Genomic DNA, 15859 nt, shown 5'->3' with positions numbered 1-15859 from the left:
TACAAACAATAATATACTATATTGCCAATGGTCATACACAGTATAGAACTGATGGTACTGCTAGTGTTAGTTTGCTACTTGTTTTATAATGTATTGTGTTATATGATGTTGGCTTTCTAATGGTATTAAAAGTAAAATATTTTAACTTGATATTGTATTTAGTCTGTGTGTACAAGTTTTAAGATCGTTTTCATATATGCAAATTGATACAAAGATAATTTCTAAAGTCCCATGTTGGTACTAAATTACATTAATAATTAATTAGTTTTGCTGGGACTAAAGTTTCAGCCTTTTTGCAAGGTATTGGCTGCTATGGTTTTTTCTCAATGTCTTTTTTTAGACTACTGTCATCAGATATTGTGTATCCATAGAGAACTGAACAGCTCATGTGTAGACTTTTTTTTTAATTCTTTCCTGAGTACTTCTTGGGTACTAATTAGTTTAATGTTAGGCCTACTGTACTGTGGAGCAAACCATTTTATAGCTTCATTTCTTTTCAGGACTCATGGTGAATAAATCAAAAGCAGCTTTGAATTGTGAGAACTATAAATATGTTAATAATGTAAGCCACTTTGTTTGTTTTATTTTTAAATGTCAGCATGGACAATATTTAGAATTGTCCCTCACTTTTATGATGAAGTCAGTGCATTTAACATGGAGGGTTAGAATTTTGATTTAAAAACAAATTTCATATCCCTTTCCTTTCTGTATGTGGGAGGAAAGATCAGAACCTCACTCAGTAATTTAGAAACAGTACAAGACTTAGTCATCAAGGGCTAGATCTTAATCCAACTATTAGATGTACTGTATAAGTAAGTGGTGCTTATGTATCAAAAGAGTGTTCCTATTTCATCTTGCTTAAGCCCCTGAACAGTCATTAGTGGAAGAGGTAGGTGAGTTCTCCTCACCTCTTTTTATGACTTAACCTTAAAATGAAGGTATGTGATAAAAGTAAAGCTGTTTTTTCAGGGTGTTGAGCAGGGTGGAATAAACGTTCCTATGTTGATAATAGGAGATGCCTAATTGATAGAACAGGATTTGGCCCCAAAAGTCTGCTTTGCTTTTGCTGTTGGCATGGGTATTCTACCTATATGTTTAAACACTAAAAGACATAAGACAGTTACCTATGTGCTTTTCATGCAAGGTACGCAACAGGGGAGGGAAAGGGAAAGTATAGAAATGATAGTGAAAGTAATGTTGAATCTGTTTTGCCTTTTCATTCTCCTTGCCTGTCTTGTTTTCCTTATGCAGTTTTCTTATATGAAGTGAAAATAGATCAATTTGTATGAATAGGTAGGGCACTAGAAGACTGATTAATGGAGGGCCAGTGGCCAGTAATGTAATAATTTAATTTTGTAAAACAAGGCATCTGATTTTGCATGAGTCACTGACATCCAGCATGCAGAACCAGCTTTAGTGCAGGGTTTTTTTGGCTGGGCACTTGGTACAGTACAAACTGAAGAAGGATCATTTCAGAGAATGAATTGCTGTGCTATTTACATCTAGCCTGAATCACAGTGATTCCTCCTTGTATATGAGTCCTGGAGTGGAGTCCTAGAGTGGTTCTTTGTTTCTATTGTGGCATTCATAAAATCTTGCTCTGTCAATCTTTTCAGCAGTAGAAAGTGGAAATTCTGTATTGCTTCTACAGTTACTGTTTGGGGGGCCTCATTTTATAAGAATTTCTCCTTATTTCGCAAATAAAATCTGGTTCCAATGATCTGATTGTTTGTCTGATAGCAAAACAGCTTCTTAAGGGACAAATGTACATCTTTTCTTCTTGAGTTTTAGCCAGTGTGTAGTTCTTTGAATTCTTTGTGGTCTTGGCAGCTCTCAGAACTTGGCTGGGTAAGAGTTGTAGGGAAGTGCTAGACTGTTGTGGTTAGAGATTTGTCACTGCCAACTTGATGGACGGCAGGATATCTACTTTTTAAAAAGAAGCTCGTGTACACTCTGTGCTCAAGAAATCATTGACAATATCTTTCCAAGTATTGTTCTATTACTTTTTCATGTTTGGTTATGATTATTGAAAAGGTTATGGTGAGACAATTATTGCACAGTATTTAGTGGCCTCAATCTGGCTAGTGATCTGGGTAAAACAAAGATGACCAGAGTTGTATTGACTGATGATCTCCTTTGGTGATTGCTGGAATTGAGACTCGGGATCTTTTGGTGTCATTCCCGTGTCATTTTCTTCTGTAGAATGCAGTGTATTTGAGTGGGCATGTACCTGGGTTCTTCCCAAGTTTCCTTCAGCTGGCTTCTGTCCTGCTTCTTCTTTGTCCCTGTCTCCTTATCTCAGTCCCATTTTATTTTTTCAGCCCCAGTCTCCGCTCTTCAAGCTCCTTATCCCATTCCCAGTCTCCTTTCCCAACTGATTCAAGTGATTCTTCTTCATTCTGGCTCTTCCTCAGATTTGTCTTGCTTCTCTCCAGGTTCCCTGTCCTGTTCTCAACCAATTAGTGTCAGTTTCTCTTCTTTATCTAGCTCCTCATCTGATCTTTTTCTTTGCAGTTGTCCCTGCCCTGAAAGTTTGTCTAACATCTCTCCCTATTATAAGGATGGTCCAACAAAGGATATCACCAAAAAACCCTTGCATCTTGCATAGTGCTGTATGCAGTAGTCTGTTGCTGTTCCCTTACCTACTTCTGACAACTAGGCAAAGAAGTTTGACCAGTACTGTGGGATTTTGGCACTTGCCCAGGATTTTGGGTTGGAACCTGTAGCTTCTGGAAACAGTATAATTCCAGCCATAGTCTGTACCAACCTGTTCTAAATTTATTTGAGAGAGATTTTATTATGATATGAGAGGGTATTAATCTTGGTTCTCAACTGACAGCCACTTCATGGAATAGATTATTATTCTGATCCATTACTTTAAGGCTGGAGGAATGACTGGCTAGGCTGCAGTTCTGCAGAGAAGGGCCAGGATATTACAGTGGATCAGAAACTGAATAGAAGCCAACAGTATGCTCTTGTTGCAGAAAAAGCCAACATCCTATTGGTTGTATTAACCAGACTAACATCTGCAAATCAAGCAAAGTGATTTTTATGCTCTGTTTGGCAGTGGTAAGGCCTCTTGAAGTACTGTGTCCATTTTGGGGCCCTACATTTAAGGAAAGATGTGGACAGATTAGAAAGTGTCCAGCAGAGAGCAACAGAAATGATTGGTGGACTGGAAAACAGGACATATTTAGAAAGATTGAAAGAATTAGAATTATGTAGTCTGGAGAAGAAAAGACTAAGGGGAGATTTGATAATAGTTTTCAAATACCCAAAGGGTGATTATATAAAGAAGATGGAAATAAGTTTCCTCTGCTGCAGTGCGAGTCCACTGCTCCTACTGCCATCTCCTAAAGCCATAGAGAAAACCTAAGTTGGATGTTAGAAAAATACGATTTCACTGTGAGGAAGGTTAAGCATTGGAATAGGCTCCACAGAGAGATTGTGGAATCTCCATGCTTGCAAGTGTTCAGGGGCAGGTTAGACAGACATTTGACTTGGATGGTTTAATGAGAGATGCTCCTGCCTTGAACAGGGCGCTGGGCTAGATGACTTCATTGGTCGTGTCCAGATGAGCAGAGGTGTGTGCTTGCAGTCGCACGAATAGTAGTGGTACAAATTTGTGCTGCAGTGCACTCCCCTACATGTACTCTTTGTTGTGGGCCACGTCCTGCTGTGGGCAAGCTGCCCTTGCCCAGCTCCTCCTGGCTCCTAGTGTGCTGGAGCAGAGCAGTTGCAGCACAGATGGAGCATAGAGACACTGGCCATCAACTAGGGCGTCTCACTGGAGAACCAAACCTCTGTTTTGGTTAGCATGTGCTGCACCACTTTTTTCCTAGCACTTTTTTTTTTTTTTTTGTTACCAGGAAATCCCAGTAGCAAATTTTGCCCCTGTACTGTAAATCTGCAGCATTGGGCATGTTTTAACGTTCCATGTGTGTGGTTTGTGGCACCGCCAAGAGGTTTGTGATGCCACATTCCGCATGTCCCGGCTTGTCTGGACACGGCTGTTAGGTCCCTTCCATCCCTACTTTCCTTTGATCCTATGTCTTTACCTTGGTTACATCTTCTTCCTTGGCTTACCCACTGTCTTTCAGATCTATGGGCACAGGTATCAGAGTGGATAATGGTGCCAATAGCAGCACCATTATTAACTCCTTGAAAGGTGTATGGCTCTGATGGATGCAAGTAATTGATGACTGCAGAGAGGCTTGTTCTGGGAAACCAGCAGTTCTTCCTGTTTGTAGAACTACTTTTAGAACCTGACTGCTTCAGTAGTTGAGCACCATTTTTACCCCTTAACCCAGGGGTGGGCAAAATGCAGTCCGCGGGCCGGATGCGACCCACCAGGCCATTTTATCCAGCCTGCGAGGCCCCTAAAAAATGTAGAAAATTAATATTTATCTGCCCCTGGCTGCCTGTTATGCGGCCCTTGATGGCTTGCCAAAACTCAGTAAGCGGCCCTCCGCCTGAAATAATTGCCTGCCCCTGCCTTAGCCTGTGTTTTGGCTGCATTTGGGCTAGTTATCAAAACTAGACAATTGTTTCAACACCACTGAACCTCAAACAATGAAATTTGGTGGATAGCCCGCTAGCATTTGGCCATAATTTTTTTTTTTGGTCCATGTACCACTTTTTCCCCAGCTACCTGTTTCAATGAACCACAGCAAGCCAAGATCAGTTGGAGAGTGTTGATCTGCATTTTTACTGTAGTTCCCAGACTTTGAAATCACTTTTAGTAGTAACATACTCAAACTAGACTGAGATTACTCATCCTATATTCAGTGTTAATGCATTTTAACCATAATTCTTTGACTTTTCTCAGAGTCCTACTATCCTACCATACCTCAAATCCACTAAATGATATGCTTTCTTTAATAATATATATTCATGATTCTCCATAATGACACTGTGTTTTGGTTTAGCAAAATCTGGAAATATACACATAATCCCAATGATAAGAGAATTCCATGTTTCAGTTATTCCTTAAGAAAAATATTCCCCCACAGTTTTGGAGGCTCTACAAGGCTCTATGACAGTATTCCACACAGCACCTGCTATCTTAAACAGGTCTGGGCTCCATAAAATCTCACAAGTGTGACAGTATAAGTATAGTGTCTTGCTAGTTCTGCTTTCTCCTTAATCTTGTATATTCATGGAATATATTTACATTACATGGTTCCTTCTTCTCTTCTTTGCTGCCTTCAATGCCAACCATCCTGTTTTCAGTACCTATTCTGAAGAGGGATGAATTGAAATGACTTGAATTTTATTTTTTCCCATGGAAATTGTCAGGGTGACAAGGAAAGGCAGGCTGTTTCAGGCTACCACTCTGACTGTCCAGTTGAAAACAGGAATCAAAAACATTTCCATCTTCCATTCCAACTGCAAGGCACATTTCTTTGCCTTGGTCATCTTGGTAATATATTAATATACCACAACCTATATATTTATGAAAAATAACACCAAATTAAAACAAGAACAGTCAAATCCTCTGTTCCCCTGACTACCCCCCCCCTCCCCCAGCTCCCTCCAAAAAACAAACAAACATACAGCTAGGAAACAAATGGACAGAAAATGCTTACCAAAATCTCCCAGAACAAAGCACTCTACTTCAAATACTTCTCTTCATGAAGAGAAGGTGAGCAAACGTGATACACTACTCAGGTTTCTTAATGTACTGCTGCAAGACACTAAGATACTGTTGTGATGAGTGCTCTGTAAGAATCTACATAGAATGCAATAGAGTGTTGGCAGGTACATTTCAGATAAAGTATAGATTGCTATCTAGTTGAATAATAATTTCCTTTATTCTACACTTCAGGCTCAATTCAAGATAATGCAAGATAGGCACCTCTCATGCTGACAGTATCTTAGACATCTGATTTGCTCAGTAAAAGATTTTTTTCCCCTTGAACAAGACCCTTTCATACCTTTTATAAGACCAGTTACAATTATTTGGAAGAGAGCTGGGGGAATATGTTTAGATAATGGCCTTTCTCTTTTCTTAAAAATCTAGTAACAGCTTCACTAGTTTCTTTTTCTTTCTTTGTAATTTTTTTTCTGGATCAAATTAACTTGGATCCAAAACCTATAGTGGTTTTTTTTTCTGTTATGGCTGCAGATAACTGTCTTTGGCTGTCAGTAAATGTTTCTCTTGGCATATGGTTAACAGGGAGCCTACAACTGATAAATCCATCTCTGGGTAGTATAGTCATGAAATCCACCTTCTCTCAGAAAAAATGTTGATGTCCTTTTGCTAGATTAATCTATCATAAATCTGTACATCTACAGTATCTTGACTGCTGAACTACAGCAGCTGGATTTCATGAAGTTTAGCTGCCTCCCTCCACCCCCCAAGGCTCCTCTCTGAGAAAGCATTTGTTCTGGACTTTGCCATGTATCTATGTATCTCTTAGTGACAACCTGAATACAGTATAAAATCAAATTTGAGTGTGTACTGTCCAAAGAACTAATTATTTTGCTACTAATTTTTGGTAGATTAGTTTGAGGTTCTTTGAAGATTTGATAAAACATTGAATAACACTGACATGGTGCAGCAGCAATTCTAAATTATACCATAGACATCAAGGGCCAGATGTAGATCAATCTTGTAGACTCCTAAACAGGACTTGGGCAGAATTTAGGGGACTCAAAACATCTTCCAGGAGAGTGTTCTAACATAAGGCTTGAGAATAGGCAGGATTTTCCACCCAGCCTTTTAAGGGTAGTCCACTGTGCAGATAGGAGGGCAAGATTCATGGGGCCAGAAGGAAAGCAAGTAAAAAAGAGCATGACTTTGCTCTGAAGAAGGTAGTCCTCTATGAATCCTGGAAATTTTTTTTTGCCAGTAATTGGTTAATGTAAAATGCAGAAACAGTCCTCCCCCCCCACCCCATACTAATTTTGTGTACATCTGGATACCCTAGTTTGCTATCGCTATAACTACTATCAAATTTTTGTAACTCCTCTTTAAATAAGAGCTAGTTTAGAATGCATTGGATAAGTATAGAAAAACACTTGTTCCATTGGTTTTAAAACTATCTGTTTTGAAATTTAACACCATAAGCACGAAGCATCTAAATTGACATAGTATAATTTTGTTTTAACAATATTTTTAGAGGTGCACCGATACATTGGTCCCATATCATATTGGCACTGATAAAAGGAAAATTGACATTACCGGCAATCAGCTTTTTTTGGCTGATGTGGTCGATTAATGTGGTTGATAAATGTCACATGCATGCACAGCCGCAGTGCAGTCTGGCGGCATGGAAAGCAATGTCTGGCTGGTAAGTCCTGTTGTGGGGGAAGGAAGGGGCGTGGGTGGGGCAGACCAAGGTCCCCACAGTGAGGGAGGGAGTAGGGCTAGGGCTGAGGCAGGCTCTGCACAGCCAGGGCGGGGCATGAGACAGAGGGCAGCGCTGCCCTCTTCCTGGTGGGTGTGGGGGGCAGTTGGACTGGAGTGTGCTTGAGGTGGGCAGTGGTGGTGCTGGGAAGGGGAGCTACAGGGTGGGCTGCATCCACTCCAGAATTTGCCACAACCTTCACCATTGCAGTGCCACTGTCGCCTGCCCCAAGTGCAGCCTTGTCCCAGCCCTCCTCTGGGAAGACCCTGGCACCATCCCCAGCCCACAACGGCAGCCCACCCTCGTCCTGCATGCAAATCCAGGGGGCACACGCCCCCCATACCCTCCCAGGGTGCATCCAGTAGCTGCCCCCCCCCCCCCCATCCTCCAGATGAGCTGTGTGTCTTGTGCCCCAACCCATCTCGGCTGTGTAGCTCCTGCCCCAGCTTCAGTGCCAGCCCTACTCCTTCCCTCATTGCAGGAGCCTTGGTCTTCCCCCCCTCCACCCATGCCCTTTCCTTTCCCAATGGCCCTTCCCCAACAGTGGGCTTACCAAATGGACACTGCTTTCCATGCGGTTGGGCCGCAGCAGTCTTATTGATATCAGCCGATATGGCTTGTTAAAAATTGGCCATTGGTATTGGCCCAAAAAATCTCTATCTGTGCACCCCTAAATATTTTACATATATGTTTGAAACTCTGTTACTTTTTATTGTTGGAAAATTGAAATATTTTTAAGCATTTTATTGTTGACACATTATATTTTGAAATTTATAGTAGGTTTTTGCAGTATTTTTTCTTCTCTTTCCATTTCTTTCAGTCTCTCCTGAGGCAGTGGGATTCCTTTCAGCTGTTGGAGTGTTTATTATCTTGATGTTACTCCTTTTCCTATATATTAATAAAAAAATGTGTTTTGAAACTGTTGCTGGCTTCCCAGACCTTGATTCAGGATACAGCGCAAGAAAGAATTCACAAGACAAAATTTGTAAGTATATGAACTTTATTCTACTTGATTTTGATGTATGGAAAGTTAATATACACTTTTTTTTAGTGTAAATAAAGTGGTCCACAGGAGGAAAATGCATGTTATTGTATGTAAATGAATTTGAGAATTGTGTACCATCTGGAAGAAAGACCGCCTCTTTGATTACTGACCTACAGAAACTCTACACGTCTCCATGGCTTTTCCATGTGAGAAGATGCTTCTCTTTCCTTATGTCTCCTGAAACATTGAAATACTGCATGGTTGTCGGTAATAAAAATAGATTTAGGTAACAGGATTGTTGAGGGGGATGCACACAACAAACCAAGTTAATTTTCTAATGCTTTTGCAGAATAGGAAGGCTATATAGTTAGAGAAGGATTTTAAAGGAAATCAAACACCAGAAATTGAAATATGTCTCTTTACTGACTAATAAATTATTTCTAGGCCTTTGCTACTTGGAAGAAAGCGCCTATTTAGCTAAGATAGCACCCAGACTAGTACAAAACCAGCCAACCAACCAACTCCTGCCCCTCCCCTCTCCTTCTGCCAAATAACCCAATAATATTACACAAAATAAATAAAACCCTTAGAAATGTCACCTATCAAACTTTTCTCAAGGGTTGGGAATATGTGTTTTGTATATACCTAAGTTTGGGGGTCAGTGAACTGGATACCTTTCTACTTTGAGGCTATGATTATTCCATTGATAGCTGAGATTAGCTCACTTCTGAAGAAGAGACCAGCCTAAAATAAGGGACTATGGAGTATTAAGTGATTGATTTGCTTACTGGGACTCTTCTCTACTACCTCCTTCACAGCTGCTTCTCAGAAGGCAGGGCTAATTTTGGTTTCTGAGCTAGTGAGTGAGGTTTCTTGTAGCGGTCAAACCTTTTAACATAGGAACACAGAATGAGAAGGAGTTTCTGGGTCATTGTTCCAGTCTCCTGTGATCACAGACAACCAGGTGTAGTCAACATTTGTCCCAAAGGTTCTACAAAAAAATCTATTCTGGCTCTTTTTGTAGGTCACAGCCAGAAAACAACTGATATAAAAAAGGCCAGCAACTCTAAGGTGTGCCACAGAGTGCAGGAGAAACAAGGATGCTACCAGTACATTTCTTTTTAACAAGTTGGCCTGCTGTGGACCAAGTATTCATAGCCAAATTCATCCTCCTTTTTTGAAAATCAACAAATATTTTAAGTTAAAAATAATTCTTTTGGGCATGTGCTGTTGTGCTATTATATTAATCTGAAGTAATTCATGGTTGTTTTAATTAATTTAATCCATATTATTTACATTTATTTAAAACTTCTTCTTTGCAGGTATAGAATAAAAGTACACATTTATTTTTTCCCCACAAATTTTGTTTTTGTTTTGTTTTTTCTTTTTTTCCAGTAATCCATTGTATTATTGCTAGTTGTTCCTGAATTATGGCAAAAGACTTCACATTTTTACAGTGGAAAAATATTGTATGACGCTAGTAGATTTTTCACTTCATTTTGAGGATTTTTCTGCCTTGATTTATTAATTCTTTCAGTGCTTACAAAATCTGGGGAAAGAGCAAAGCTGCTGTGGCCCTGGTTTATGTAACTGAGATAACAAAGCTAACTCACCATAATATTGAATTTGGCTGTGCTTGAAGAATTCACAAAACAAAAGACTTTTCTACAAAGTGCTTTGGTGAATAAAGAAATTAGACAAATGGCATTTTTTAAAAACTTTCATCAAAATCTGAACCTTCCTTCTGTGTCTTCTCTGGTTGACACGCTTAGCAGTGCTGTAGATGATCTGACCAGTGCTGTTGGAGAAGTTGGTTACTGTGTAGCTGATTCAGTCACAGAGCAGGTAACGAGTATGATTAATGGCTTTCGCACAGAAGATGAAAATTTTAGAACACAGGAAGATAAAGCAGTGCCAGTTAAAGATGAAGCTATAACGTCATTACCAGATTCTAAGGAGACAAATATGAAAGAAAACTTGTGTGCTACCGAAGATAAAAATAAACAAACTAATTATAATTCATTAAATGTTGCAAAACAAGATACAGCTCAAGACAGATCATCCCATTATGTCAAGGACAAACACCAATATCAGTTAAAGCAGGGTGATGCTAATAAACACTTCAGTGATAAGGAAGACTTGGAAAAAGTAGGAAGACCTGTTAAAAGCAAAGGAGAGAAAGGAAAGGAGTACTTGGTAAATGAGAAGTTCTCAAAGGATAATAGTCTGAAGAGTAGTAAACTTGTAGCAGAAGAATCTGTCATTAAGAAACCCAGTAGTGGGTTGCAAGTCATATCGGAGAATTCAAAGAGACACTTGCCTAAAAAAGGTAAACCAAGATCATCCTCAGTTGATTTTAAAGACCACAGAGAAGTTCATGGTACACATGTGTCCAAGCATTTGGAAACAAAAGTAAATGAAGCACAAAAGCAAAGCTTTTCAGAGTCTAATTTGAAAAAGGCACAAAAAGATCGTGTTAAAGAAGTGAAAGAAAAGAAATGTAAAGCTTTTTCTGATGGCAAAGGACAACCCTTAATGAAGCATGAAGAAAATGCCTCAACTACCCTATCAAAAGAAGGTAAAAAAAGAAACTATAAAGAATCAGAAAAAAATGCAAGAGAAGTAAGTAGTATGAAAACAACAGAAAAAGGTGAGGAGTCTTTCAGCAAATTGTCTTCCTGGCCTTTTCTGCACCTTTTGCTGCTTACTACTATTACTTCCCAATTTACAGATTTCACTATAACACCTCTTTCTTGTCAGTGGAATCTTTTATAATATGTTTTATTTGCTGCCTAATTGCCATGATGTTTCTTAAAACCCTAGCTAGTTTTGTTTGTTTTTGGTCTATAGAACTCATGGTTAAATACTTTTCCTCATTCTTAAATCTGCTTTGTTCCCAAATAAAAACTATTTCTTCTTTTTCCCAAGTGCTTTGTGTGCTTTCTCTTGGATACTGAAATTTTTAATGAAAGTCTTTGCTTTTGTTATAGAACGCTTCTAAAATTCTTTTTACCATGTCAGTTTCCTGGATTAAAAGTTATATAACATTTGATATAGTCATCTGAACTCTCTTAAGGGATGTATTCAAAGTATCTTTGTTCTTATTGCATATGGATCAGCCATATGCATATGGTTTTTAAGCTTTGAGATTAATTATAGTATTTTTTTTCAAAACAAAGTTCTAGACTGAATATATTTTATTTATTCTTTGTAAGCAATTGCAACCATGTCTTTAAAATGGCTGTCTAGAAAATAGTATGTGAGGACTTAAATAAATAAATAAAAAGACTAAGATGGGATTTTGGAAGCTTATGACCAGGGATCTGGGTTTTCCATTTGCCATAGAAAAACTCCAATTTTCTCCTTGCCACAGAAAAACTGCAATTTTCTCCTTTAAAGGACAAAAACGTAGGAAAATCTAAGTTTCCTTTTGCAGGCTGGCAGAGTTCCAGTCTGCAGGGGGCTGCTTGGGGCTGGGGGTGGTGGAATGCAGGCATGCTCCTAGCTGCCTGCAGGTAAGTCTATGTGGTGGGCATAGGCAACGTGGGGGAGGGGTGGAGGACAGACCGAGGCGGCAGTAGCAGCTACGGTAAGGGAGGGATTAGAGTAGGTTTGGCAGCTGGGGCTGGGGGCGCTGCCCAGCTGGGGTGGTGCAAGGGGCCGGGGTAGGAATGCACAGCTACAGGGCCCAGCTGAGGGAGCAGGATGGAGCCAGGTGGGGGAGGTACGTGTGTGGCTCCTAGTGGTGGTGGCACTGAGCTTCACTCTGTCCCATTCTGCCCTTCTGTGCCAAGTCCCACTTGCTGGGCTGTACGTACACACACACACACACACACACACACACACACACACACACACACACTGGTGTTTCATTTTAATCGCAGGAAAACAGAGATTTTTGGTCCTTTCATCAGAATTTTGGATTTTTTACCAGATAAAAGCAGGATCCCTACTTAGGACACACAAACGTGAATTTCTTATACCTCTGTTTTAGGATGGAAAGTCTTGTTTCTAGCTTAACAAGGAGGTAATTTTAGAGTAAAATAATGTTTGAAGACTGGCAATTAAAAACCATTAGAAATAAAAATAAGTGAAAAAGCTTCCCCCCTTTTAAGGAAGATTATGATCTCACAGGGGAAAGATATAAACCAACAATACATAAAATATGTTTTCCAAAGTGTTTTTACTATAGTAAGCTTATAAAATATGATAATTGTATTGATTGAATGCAACAGACAAAACCTGGTGTTTTAATAAAATTAGCATTAAGCTTTATATTTCTGTGCTGTGAGACCAAAATCCTTCTCTTGGGGCTTTGTGTCCTCAGGGACATGAATGAAGTAATTTTTTGATGCATTATCCTTACTTTTTCAGTGGGTATTCACTTATTGATTTGCTAATTTCAGCCATTCATATTGCATCTGTAGGGTGAATTAATAAGCGACTAATATAGAATTTGATTATAGTATACTGCACCACATAAACACAACGTATATTTTTCTCTTGTTGGAAATGGTTTGCTGTGAAGGAGAAGTAGTTTATGGCACTTGGATAAGGAAAATAAAAATATATTGCCTATGGTAGCAAAAGGGGAAAGTAAAAGGAAGTTCTTCAGTAAGTACATGAGACCTTTTGGGTAAGTTGTCAGGTAAAGAGAGTAGAGAAATGTGAAAAGGCAAAGGCAAAATTAGAGGCATAAAGCACAGGGGATTTTAGGTTCAGTAAAAGGATTTTGTCTTTTATGGGAAGCGATCTTTTTTTTCTAGACCCTAGGACAGGGGTTGGCAACCTCCTTATGAACCATGGGCTATCCATTGTGACCCCTTGCTGTACCCTGCTGTATGCAGTGGGGCTGATCTCCCCCCCCCGCAATTGACGGTCTTTGTTTTGGGGAGCATCTGTGAGGCTAAGCACCAGACCAGAAAATAGGGGAACTCTCTCTCCTGTGCTTTCAGTACTTGCCACCCCCTTAGCTGGCATGCAATGTGGAGGCAGAAAATGCCTAACTAGAATGAGAGGGGGAAAAAAGGAACTTGGGGGTGGGTGCATATCTTACACTCAGACTGGGAGAAAACTGGTGTTGTTGGGAAAGGAACCACCTTCCTACATACACCAATTTACATTTATAAACTTTAAGCTGTAGTCAGTTTAAGGAGCTTGGGTTCATTGAATTTACCTGGGCAAACAGCCTCAGCCAGCCTATTGGTACAGCTCTGGTGAAGCAATTAAAAAGTCTGGGAGGGAGCTTGTTTCCTGTGCACTTTAAGAACTATATGTTTGTGATTGGCAGCATTCTCTTTTGGAAATGGTTTGCTGTGAAGAAGTAATTTCTGGCACTTGGATAAGGAAAATAAAAATTTATTGTCTATGGTAGCAAAGGGAAAATGGAAAAGAACCCCTTTCAACATTTCCTTCATCTATGTGTCTTCTCATGCTATGAAGTTACTAAGGCGAGCATGGGGAAAAACAAAGACTTAGGGCCCAGACAGATGTAACTGTGTTCGCCCAAACTGGCCACAGAAAGTAGTTTATAGTTGTAACCAAATACAAGTGCACTGCAGCAGACAGCTTAAAAATGGCCAATCTGGTGAAAATCTGACCCTTCATTGCATGAGAGGTCAGATGAAGATGTTTCAAAATAGTCTTCTGTAATTTGTTTTCCCTTTCTGCCAGCCTTGAGCTGTTTTCAGAATGGGAGGGGGAAAAGGGAGCAGACGGAGTTCAGTCTGCAGGTTTTTCAGCCCCTGTTGGAGGGTGGGATGGGTGTATTGGAGCCCCCCTAGCCCCCTGAGGTGGGGGGGACTCCAATTCACCTGCATCACCCTCCAGAGTCGGCTGGGGCAGGTGAACCCCTAAAACAAGCTCCCTCTCCTCCCTTTCTCCCCCTCCCATTCTCAAATGGACAGGCTGGGAGAGGGGAGGGTCATTGCTAGGGAAAACTGGCTACAGGCTCCCAACCAGCAGCTAATTTCCATCCTTCCATTCCTACCCCCCCCCACCCCAAACCAACAACAAACTTCTGTTTGCTCAGGACGATCATGGTAACTCGGAATGCTTCCTGCAAAGCCTTTTCAATCACAGCAGGGAGCTGCACTTCTGTCTGCACCCTAATGAAGTTCAGTGCAGTTGCATGCAGTGATTCTGCTGCCCTTCTTTATTCTCCATAGGTCCTCCAGTCACAGAATTCCTTTTCCTCCGTTTCTGCATACCATACAGATTTGGCCATATTTCTTTTTCAAGTCTTTTGTATACTGTATGATGCATCAGGCCCCAGCCTACTTCAAAAGCCACAAGAGTCTTTTCCCAGCCCTTGGAAAATGGGTAATTTTGCTCTGCTGCGTACTGGGTATAATTTTGCTCTGAGCCCAATGAAAAGGAATCAGTCTATTGCAGTGTGACTTTTAAAAATCAAAGTAACTTTTTTTCTGTGGTATGTAGTTTGCACTCTCCCAAGTTAGAGTCCTGTTATAAAAATTGTCGTTTAAAATATATCCCTAAAACTAAGTGGCTGTAGTTTGAAAGTTGAAATGTAGTAGAAAAATAAACTTAGGCTAAAAAAAATAAATCTGAACATTTGTTCATTTTTTCAGAAATAATAACATTTGAAAGAGAACAATATGGAAAGTGTTAGCTATCAAGGAGAGGATTTCAGGTGTAAAGACTGGGTGAAAAACAGAAAACAAGAATATAAACTATTATATAGTCTTAGATGTTACTTAATGCCTGTTGGGAGACTTTGTTTCTAATTGCAGAAATTGGATGAGGATCAATCATTGTAAATTAACTGAAGTCCTATATATCTATTTATAATTTTCATTTTAATTAATGCTTTCCTACAAGCTTCACATCTATTCTTGTGTGTGTTGTAAGCACCTGTTTTAAACTCTGAATAGATTATTTTATATTTAAAAAACAAATGAATTGAAAGAGTAAGGCTATATTCCACCCCCCCACTCCCCCCAGTTATCTGGATTCTTTGGTGGTGTTAACCTGAAAAGCTTAAAGTAATCATGTCATAGATTTTCCTTTTGACTTGAGAATTTTATTTATACTTAATACTATGATATAAATCACTTGGAAAATTGGGAGCTGACTTAGACAGCAGTCCATACTCCAAAATATGACATTGCAGTGTGATTTCTAATTACTTTATGTAAAGTCTAATGAGCTTTTTATTTTTTAATTAAGAATTGATTTTAGAAGTTGGATGTCTGCTTCTTAGTAAAAATTAGATTTCCTATTAAATATTATTTCTTGTCTAGAGATGTACAACCATTCTGCATTTACCAAAAAATAACAAAAATTCCTATGAGCTATTACAAATTTAGGGCCTTGTTCCACAGTAATTTTGGGCGGCTCCTGATGCTCTTGACCCCTAAATTGTCTGCATATTAATACCTGACACTAGTTTTAAGTACTTGTTATGCAGCTCAAAGCTACACCAATCCAAGACAGGATTATCTCTGATCTGTTCTACACAGCTCATGTAACACAAAGCTGCAGGTACACTAGGCTACATCGA

The 15859-nt window shown here is 39.6% G+C and overlaps 1 protein-coding gene across 8 annotated transcripts in view; it reads left to right on the top strand.

Annotated features, from left to right (window-relative positions):
* SYT14 (synaptotagmin 14) overlaps window positions 1–15859 on the top strand; it is a 210520-nt gene that overhangs the window by 90508 nt on the left and 104153 nt on the right. For 4 of the 8 annotated variants that reach the window (XM_059718210.1, XM_059718216.1, XM_059718230.1 and 1 more), the window contains exon 3: window positions 8173–8337. In XM_059718210.1, the coding sequence (XP_059574193.1) occupies window positions 8173–8337 (165 nt within the window). Of the gene's footprint in view, window positions 1–500; window positions 563–8172; window positions 8338–9659; window positions 10988–15859 lie in introns of those variants that run through there. The other 4 variants (XM_019483224.2, XM_059718208.1, XM_019483225.2 and 1 more) reach the window with 3 other exon arrangements.

This window comes from Alligator mississippiensis, chromosome 1, assembly GCF_030867095.1.
Source record: "Alligator mississippiensis isolate rAllMis1 chromosome 1, rAllMis1, whole genome shotgun sequence".
Classification (NCBI taxonomy): Eukaryota; Metazoa; Chordata; order Crocodylia; family Alligatoridae; genus Alligator; species Alligator mississippiensis.
This window is presented reverse-complemented; position numbering and strand designations above follow the sequence as displayed.